At 35.8% G+C, this 10,248-nt stretch overlaps 1 protein-coding gene across 1 annotated transcript; it reads right to left on the bottom strand.

Annotated features, from left to right (window-relative positions):
* Nucleotides 1-1,342: 1,342 nt before the first annotated feature.
* On the bottom strand, nt 1,343-10,094 carry LOC139129380 (uncharacterized). Its single transcript, XM_070695014.1, has 5 exons — nt 10,061-10,094; nt 9,303-9,395; nt 8,870-8,950; nt 3,272-3,649; nt 1,343-1,542 (listed from the first exon to the last, which is right to left on the bottom strand). The coding sequence occupies exons 1-5, from the start codon at nt 10,092-10,094 to the stop codon at nt 1,343-1,345; spliced, it is 786 nt and encodes a 261-aa protein (XP_070551115.1).
* Nucleotides 10,095-10,248: the final 154 nt, after the last annotated feature.

Genomic DNA, 10,248 nt, shown 5'->3' with positions numbered 1-10,248 from the left:
TTAACATTACTGAAAGTCGTTAAGCATTTTAACTTCAGTCCATTCCTCATTTGCATATTAATGAACATCACATAATTTGGGCTATATATCTTGATTGCCTCGACTAAACTTGACCAAATTTGCTATGTTCATGGAGGATACTATAATACAACATTATTGAAGTTCATTAAACATTTTTAGTGCATCCAATTACCATTTTGCATATTTAATGAACTTCGCTTATTGGGTATATATATCTTGATTGCCTTGACCTAGCTTGACGAAACTTGCTATGAACATTGGTGATACTATGATACACATATTATTTTGATTTTTACCGCAGCTTATTTCTAATATGCATATTTAATGAACTTCCTTAATTAGGGTCTATATAGTTGATTGGCTTGACCAAAGTTGACGAAAGTTGCTATGTACATTGGAGTTACAATTATACTCACTATAGAAAGTAATTAAGCGTTTTTACTGCAGCTAATTCCTATTCTGAATATTTAATAACTTTCCTAATTCAGGATATACTCGTTCAACTTGACCCAAAGTGGCGAAACATGGCAAATATTCAAATTCACAGACAACTGCAATATATACTGAAGCAATGTATCCCGAAACACGTGAGCATATTCAGTTCATATCTTGTAGTCCCCAGGGGGGAAGTCCAGGGAACTTATGGTTTCGGTACCAGCAATCTGTGTGTCCGTGCTGTCCGTCCATGAGATATCTCAGACATGCCTGAGCCAATTAACGACCCCATAACGATCAATTTATTTGCCACTTTCTCTTCGATACATCTCCATAGTACATTGTTAACAGTATTTCCCAACTGAAGGATAAGAGGGAGGTACAATAGCCCCACATTCCAAACGTTTCATTCTGATGTGGATCTACCTACCTCTTTCGACCTGCCTCAACTGATGATAGACTTCTTTCTGTTCATCAGGAGTATCAGCGTCATCAACGATTGCCTGGATACGCTCTTGTAGATCCTCTTGTTTTGCAGTCAAACTGGCCTTGGCGGTCGCCTTCCCTGACTTTGCCGTACCACTTCCTGAATTGCTCTATTATGTCTTGTTTCCCTTTGGTAGGAATGTCAAAGTCATGAACGATGTTCTCAACATACTCCATTAGTACATCGCCCTCTATCACCAGCTTTTGATCAGGCTTGCCGTCTTGTCTGGACCAAAGGCAGGACTTCTGGAATGCCATCATCAATTCTTGCTTTATCCCTACAGGAATATCTACTTCATCGATTATGGCCCCTGTGTTTCGGACGAACTCTTGTCGATCAAAAACCAATTCAGAATAAGAGGCATTCAGTTGTTGTAATTCAGTCTGTATCTTGATCCATTCATTCATAAGTTATTAAGTTCAGTTTGTCTCCCTCTCTCTCGTTCGTCGACATTGCTCTTAGGATATCTCTGTCTGTAGCTTTCTGCCTTGTTGTTTGTTGCCTCATTGTAACATCGACCTGTTCTCTTAGAATGTCTGATTTGATTTCCTCATTCATCTCTTCGATGACTTCAATAGGCAGATGGTAGATGTCGTTACCTGAATACAGATGTTAATTACAATTGTGAACGACAATAAATTTTTGATATAACTAAATTCGTGCTGTGTCATAATTAACTTTTGATATCTTCAAAGTCAAACAAGGGAATTGACATTTAATAATCACTTTTTTGAATATCAGAGAAGAATTGGGAAGGGTAAATCACTGACGAAAGTAAAAGTCGATACATCTTTTCGAGTTATAACAGTTATCTAATCAGATCGGTCTTAAGATATTTTTAACTGTGTCACATGTATTTAAGGTACAATGTGCCTTGAGGACAGATACTCGGAGTACCAAACAGCTTTCAATTCTTTTCTGAGCTACCACTTGCGGGGAGTCATTGTAAAGCTCTTGTTGTAAAAAGTTTTCACCGTCTTAGTTTTTCGAAAATACAAAAATTAATTTTCTCCGGAGCGTTAGCACGGGAAAAGTGGTCATTTGAATTTCACATTAGGGGAAGGCTGCATTAACTTGCATGGTACCTGGAACCCGAGTTCTCGCCTGACCAACTCGGGTGACAAACAGAAGACTTTAATCCCCAAGGTGTGAATGTTCCCTTGTTATGATTATCTAATCCAACTGGTGCCATTGTAGTGCCATTGTAGGAAAGGCAGGTCTGTGAAATTGATCCTCTAGGGAAGTCGGGTATTCCTAAGTTAATGGAGCTTTCTTCTGAGACATTGGTAAATCTTGGGTAATCTGTTTCTCTAGTACCAGAATTTGCAGTGACCTCGAATTTTTATTTGTGATTTTCAAAGAGAATAATTGAAAAAGTCTTTGATGAAAATTTTAGTGAACGTGTAAGTCTTTTATTTTTAGGGCGCATACCACCTTAAGGTAGCGACATACCCTATAGACACTTTCAGATTTTTATTTTTTTTCTCAGTTACAGAAGTCCAAAATCCTAAAACATTATATACTTTCTGAAAGCCTTGATATTAGGAAATCCGATACACAATACACAATACACAGTCAATATTTTCATAATGGTCACGTGACAAGCTTTTGCTGAACCTTCCAAAAATCGATTTGTCCTCGCTTTGGCGAACAGGCTGCAAGATTTCCGGTTGAAATGTGTACATTGACAAGCCTTGGTAATATCCTTCAAATCCATGTCATGGGATTTTCATTATATGTCTTTTTTTGTTATACACTATTGAAGGTGTTAGACCACAGTGCTTTTCAAGATTTTGTAATTGTTGAGTCATATAATTTGAATGGAGACTTGGAGGAAAAATCGCTGGCACGAATTTGAAGGGTATTGCTAAGGCTTGTCATTGCATAAATTTCAACTGAAATCTTGCAGCATGTTTCTATAGGGAGGGAAACCTAGTTTGGAAAGTTCAGCACAACCCTTGTCACGTGACTTTTATGCGAATAATGACCGTGTACTGCATGTGCACGGCCGGATTTCCAAATATCAGGGCTATTGGAAAATGTATACTTTATTAGGGTTTGGGACTTCTATTACTGAGAAAAGTAACAATCTGAAAGTGTGTATAGGGTATGTCGCTACCTTAAGGCACATCATCTTAACATTTACATATACATTAAATATGCATTAAATTAAAAGAGCCAATACATCTATCTTAAGATCAGATTACCAAACAACTTTTACACAAATGCCCTATTCGCAGAGGTTGGAAAGGCACTTAACCTATCTATCATCCGCATCATTAATGTTTAATCCGATACTTATGATATATAATCGCCATTTGAACATACCTTCCAATTCCTCCTGACATAGCAGATACTCTTCATAGTCTATAGATGTTCCCAATGACAGGTATAGTGCTCCAATTTCATCCAGCAGACTCTCAGACAGGAATGTACTCTTCACCATCCTGTGAAGACTTCCACTTGAATAGTCATCCATCAAAGACTCCAGGGCTTCCGATGACTGGCAATCCATGATATAGGAAATGCTTCCTTCACCCATATCATGTAACTCCATATGTTTATGGCGTTGGTCTAGTTGTTTCCCAACCAGTACAGCGTTTTCTTTTGTTTGTTTGTTGGAGAAGAAGGCAGCATCAACTTCCGCCACACTTTTACCTCTCTTTGGAATGATACCGTCTGGTTCCACTTTTATTTCAATTTGACCTGAAGTGACCAATAAGCTTTTATAAGAGCACACATACATTTTGCTGTGCTAGTTTAAACGTGGTTCTAGGCAGTAAATATTCTGTTTAATGGCAAAGTAAGAACTGATTAATCAAGCAAGTTATATGTCAGGTTATTTACTGATGGCCAATGCTCAGCAAATGTGTCATTGAGACAAGCTACATGCAAGTAAATTCACCGATTTTACTTTGTATAGTATGCGGATTATAAGAATATACATCACCATAACCGTCCTCGTCATTTGCAACCGTAGATTTAGCTGCGCGGTAAATAAGATTTACAGGTGTGGCTTTCAGTCTCCGGGCTCACCATATATTGCCAATTCGTAATGGAATATTTTGAAGACCCCAAAGCTAATTATATACTGGCGTGGCAAATTTGTGAATTCATGAACTTGATTTTTCGTGAAGCCTTACAGACAGTACATTAGTTGAAGTAGAACGCGTTAAATATTATGTTTCGTGGATTACATTTTTCCTTGTTTTCCTAAAGCATACGTGATAAAAAGAATAATCTTTTGAACTCCTTTTGGTTTTATACATATTTGGCAATTCCGGTTATTGCTAAAAGACTTGATTTTTTTCCATGGAAAAGGAAACAAACTAAATTGTTTTAAACTTTTCGACTTATGATACTGCTAAAACTCAATCACTATGAAACCACAACAGAACGCGTTCGATGCAAGCGCGTGCTCTGACCGGACGACCTAGGTATTCACAACGCATTAACCAATCCAAGGACGGTGTACCTGTCAACTATGCGAGGCCCAATCGGTGGAGTATGGTCACAATATTGATTATATTAGTCCAACGGGGCACTATCATTGGTCTTCAGAAACATAAAGAGGGGGTGGATGGAACTGGATTAAGTGACCAGCCGAGTTCATTGTCGATTAACACACCAGGACCACTCAACTACATTGCAACTGTCAAAGAACAGTTTCATCGGAAACGTGTAATTGCAGGGAGGGAGGGTCGGAGTAGAATTCAGGGGTTTCATTATATAAAATGTGACCTCTATAGCCCTATTTGAAATGTGACCATCAACCTATTTTATATTTTGACAAATATGAACTTCCCCCTGCTAAAGTTTTAAGCTTAAAATTTGCCATGACCTTACCAGAACTTCCTCGATTTATCCCAGTAGCGTTCATGTTTACCCTCTACAATCACACCTTCTTATTTTGCCTCTATCATTTGCACTTCTAACGACCCTTATCTTCTCAAATACATTTATATCAAAAATGAAAAAAATGTCTAAATGCAGATATGTAACTAGATATAACTAGATTGTCTTGGAACAGAATTTTCAAGTTTCCCCCACAGACATCCATGCATAGAAAACTGTATTATTTAGGGTGAAATGATTTTAGGCAGTGTTGAAATTCAATAAATAATATTACGTATCTCGTGACATTTTGAAAGTCAGAGTGTGCACAGGGACAAGTCTTTGTGCCCGTAAAAGGTGACTATCAAGCCAGAGGTGTGTCATTTACAAGACCGGAGCCTCTACAGGAGTCAACAAAAAGTTCCACCTGCCTCACTGATAACACCTTCGAGACACGCAAATGCAATCGTTCCGCAAAATGTGTGAGAAAAACAAAAATGTAAGTAACAGGCAATATTACTTTGTACCCGAAATACTTTGTGTTATTATTTATAACGCTCTACTTTCGGCATCGAGGGCTGTAATTTCCCATGACAATATCTGTAGACTTTGTTATACATAAATATATAATAATGACATTGCCCTTAGTTCAATAAGTCAAGGTAAGAGTTATCTAGAGGGTATATATATATATATATATATATATATATATATATATATATATATATATATATATATATATATATATATATTATATATATAATATATTTATATATATAGATATATATATATATATTATATATATATATATATATATATATATATATATATATATATATATATATATATATATATATATAGATAATGATATATCGAAGTAGCTATATTGTGGCTATCGCATTTAGTCCACCAGTATTTCGTGTCACTTAAGTTGAAGCACTACGAATAATGTCAAAATTAGGTTGTGGTGTCATTTTCTTGAAACTTTGCACAAATATTCTTGAAGTTGTGCAAGTGCAAAATGAAATAAAAAATGGGGGTCACCACGCTCGTTTCCATGGAAACGGACGTTAAAATGGCGTCGTTAGAAATGAATAAAAATGATATAATTCACTTAAACTAAAGAAAGCAATTATAAAACGCTTAGCAAATGAGTTAATTTTAATAAATACCAAGGATTAAGATCCATATCTATCGAATGTATAGTTTTTCATGATGTTTGTAAAGAAATTTTAACATAAGTATCGATTACAAAATGACGATATCGAAATTATATCACTACATAATTTCGAACTTTCTTCCTGTCGCTTGAATGGTGTCATTTTGACCAAACTTGGCGAATAAAATCCGGACAAAATACCATTTAGTTTACACCTTTAATAAAAGGGTGTCACCACGCTACTTTTTACAATATCTCCAGGTGAATGGGTAATATGCGCCATGTAAATGGGAGAGAAATGTTAATTTTGCGCTCATATTGAATAAAAACCAGCTTCCTAGGGGGTCAAAATATGACAAGGTTAAGGTCATATGTATTCTAAGAGACTGGGTCAGAAAATTAGGTAAAAGCGCAATTTCAACAATGACAGGTGATGTTAAATACATGCGCTACAAAATAACCCATTTCGGCAGCTGGAGTGAAATCTGGGCACAAACGTTCTAAAGCGCGTGGGCGTCCGAATTCGTCGCACTTTACCTTAAGGAGGTACGCTACCATTCCAAAAAATGTTGGGACATTCTTGAAGTTGACTTTTCTGAAATAATCTTTATGTGTACATTGCAAAGATATGAACAAAATATGGGGTACCCATGCAAAATTGTAACAGTTGAAAAAACACATGCCAAAATTGACAGAAAACCACTAAATCTCCCATTTTGCGAAATTTGCACTTACCAGCAGAATCTTTATTTTATCGCAAACGATTAACAGAACCCAGTGTGCATACCACATTTTTGCATCGCCAGGACAGCTGAGCTAGGACAATCAACTAAAATTTGTGATGTCTTGTCTTGAAAATTATATATTAGACCCTAACTTTATCATTTAACTGTAAAATTAGTCTTTTTTTAAAATATAAACTTCATGTAAATGCACAAAATAATTTCAAAATTTTAAAAATTACAGCAATATCTATCAAACAGATCAGTGCTCTGTGATTTAGAAGCAAAAAAAGTTTGGGTCACCACGCAAATTTTCTTACTAAAAAGCAAAAAGTGACGAAAAAAGGTGAATTTTGTTAGACCTGAGATTTGACCCTCTAGCTTACTGATATTATGTCAGAGCTACAATTGTTAATTATTCTCTACTGATCTTTCAAAATAAAATAACTGTCGATTTGTTCAGTGCAAAAAACTAATTTCGGTTGTTTTGATTCATAAAACTTCTGAAAGAAATATTATAAGGTCACTAGCATGATTTTTTGCCATTTTGACCTATTATTTACGCTCACCAGGTTAGGTAGTCTAAAAGGAACATGTACATCTTCTGGACAAAAGAGGGCGCTCTCCTACATAGAATGGTAGCGTACTAACTTAAACTCGATCTCTGAGACGTGTTCGCATGCCGATACTTCAACATCTAATACGGACTGATGTCCAACAGAGAAAACAAAAATTACAAAATTTCCCAAGGTGCCTATGTTCACCTATTATTTGGAAAATTCTCGGTTTTGTGTGAGTCTGTCACCATCACGGGGTCACAAAACAACGTACAACGTTATTTAAAATCACGACAACGTCATCATCTGCGCCCCCTCCCTGTACTCTGACCTGCTTACTTGACCTGCTTAGTCGTCCGTGTATTACTCATCGTGCCATTGGATAATATGAGGTTATCCCTCGATATCACCTCTTCGTGGGTCGTATTGCTGCGAGTGCGGTTGTGGGCCGCATCACACGAGTCGAAGACGAGTGTGATGCGGCCAACAACCGCACGAGCAGCAATACGACCCTACCAAGAGGTGATATCGAGGGATAACCTCTTTATCATATACCTATGCCCACGTTATTGAATGAATAAATCTCGTATATTAAAATATGATACATTTCACTGTGGTTTTTCTTGATGGACTAGATTTGTTTGCGTCATCTTGCTACGGCGGATTGATATACTAGCGTCTGACGTAATCTATCGGCTGGCTCATTGACAATTATTTTACGGTTGAGCAGAGAAATGCTTGAACTCTGTCATCAAACATGTAGGATATCTACCGAATCCGTACGGTACATTCAAGTGTTGTTTTTGGTATTATTTTCCAGAACGCATTTACCATGAATACATGATGTTTTATTAGTTACCCCGCATTTCCCTATGCTTCAAAACCCTGCCACTTTTGGAGATCGGACATGATATCGTAAAAGTCAAAATCATAGACGGGCACCATGGTTTGTTTTGATTAGGGCGCCACCCTTCCAAGTAGTCCAGTATGCAAATCACAGGCCGTATCAGGCTGTGTTATGTAAATCAACAGGTCGTATCACTTTTTCATATGCAAATATTCAATTGAATGAAAGAAAGACGCGCTGATCATTCCTTTCATATGCAAATCAACAAGGCGTATCACTTTATTGACATGCAAATCAACATGATAAATCATGTCACTGAACTCAGTACAGATACAATACAGGGCATAGGTATATAATAATATGGAAAAAGGCTGTTTATGATCCAACTAGAGCTCGTGGAGTACATACTTGGACGGTTTTTGAGAGTGTGGTATCGATTTTTCTCACACCGTCGATCCTACATTCCAAGTAGTCAGCAATGTGTGAAATAGATATCCTCATGGGAAATTTTAATTTAAATTAATACTTGATACCAAAAGGCATGGTGATAAATGGTTAAATGTATCTGTATTAATATAAATTACTTCAATTTCAAAGTAATAATACATGTTTCTTAAGTTTCATGCGTCTCGTAATCTTCAAACTGACTTTTTCTAGATCTTTACTATAATCATTTATATGTATGCGACGTACCATTATACTCGATAAATAACCAATGCTGATAAATCAACGCTGTTCAACAAATGCTCTGATCTGGTTTCAAAGTGTCACCACCAAACAAAATTATGTATCTATCAATCTACTTACCTTTCCGTCGTATTCTTCCACTACTTAAATTCTTATCACTGGTACTCTCGGCCATGTCTCCATCGCTACCTGGTTGCTCAGCTACTGAATAAACCAGTGTGATTACGTCATAGAATATTTGCGTTTTACATGTATGCATTCATCTTACAGTTTAAATCGACCTTAAGCAGCTGAATATGAAAGATAACGAAAAATTGGCCTCAATATTCTTATCAGTATAAGTGCAGTTTTTTATTCCTTTGTAAGATTTATTACAACACGAAATGATATTTTCGTTCGCCCTCATACATTACAGTTATCAATCAAGTAAAACTGCGATATTAGCTGGATTTTACTGTTACCTTTTCTTCTCTTCTTATGCTACAAACAAGAATCAACAACTATGGACATTTCAGAAATAGAACATTGCTTTTACTGCGCTGTGCAGAAATACCTTTATTGACTTCAGCCTCTTCTTTTTCTGTTTTATCCTTTCTGTCGGATTTCCTTGACTTGCCGACATCAACTGCAATCTTACCGGCTTTGCCTAAAGTCAGAGTTAACATTAAATGTCATGAAATGTGATATTTAAATATGATAACACTTATGTAGGCATTCATTTCGACAAAAGAAATAATGTAACAGTGTATTATTGACCACATATTCTTATTATTCTTCGACAGTGACCCGTTTTTTTTTTCATTAAATTAAAAACATAAACAAAAAAGCGTTTAATGTGTACGAGGTAACTTTTTCTCTTGATAAATAAAGAGTAACGTTTTTTACTATTTATTAATATCAATCGATTAGTAAATTCTACATATGTTAATATATATAGACTCATTAGTCAGGAGACTTGTCTACTGATAAGAGAGTTCAGGGGCTTACCATACAATGTTGTAGAGATGGAATTGTAATATCGTTTATCCAGTAACCCATATATATATATATATATATATATAATATATATATATATATATATATATATATATATATATATATATATATATATATATATACAACACAATTTAATCCGTGGCAAAACGCGTCCAACGGTTTTCCTTTGATCTCTTTTTCAAATGTAAAAAGGAATAAAGACACTTTTATGTTTTTCATTGAAAGGTCATCAAAAGATAATTGGTCTCAAGCCCGTTTTCAGTAGGTTGTTACTCATTCCGAAAAATTTATAACAAAATTGGGTACCCCTCTCACCAGATGGGGGTCTAATTGCGTCCATTCGTTTCATCGTGACTGTCTGTTATGTACTTAAAGCACTAGACACTCTAAACAAAAATGTTCGAGTGTCTATGCCTAAGGAAAAGAAAACATGAAAATGTGGTGTTTTGTGTTTTAATTTTCAAATATTTTTTTTTCTTTCAGTGTTAAAGTATGCGTGTTCT

Source organism: Ptychodera flava, chromosome 3 (assembly GCF_041260155.1).
Source record: "Ptychodera flava strain L36383 chromosome 3, AS_Pfla_20210202, whole genome shotgun sequence".
Lineage (NCBI taxonomy): Eukaryota > Metazoa > Hemichordata > Enteropneusta > Ptychoderidae > Ptychodera > Ptychodera flava.
Note: the sequence above shows the minus strand (reverse complement) of the source record. Positions and strands in the feature narration are given on the sequence as shown.

Coding starts and splice junctions, on each gene's coding strand:
- LOC139129380 (XM_070695014.1), bottom strand. CDS start 10,094: ATGAAACGAATGGACGCAATTAGACCCCCATCTG. Junction 9,396..10,060: donor CGCAATTAGACCCCCATCTG/GTGAGAGGGGTA, acceptor CTCTGACTTTAG/GCAAAGCCGGTAAGATTGCA. Junction 3,650..8,869: donor TGGAAGAATACGACGGAAAG/GTAAGTAGATTG, acceptor TGGTCACTTCAG/GTCAAATTGAAATAAAAGTG.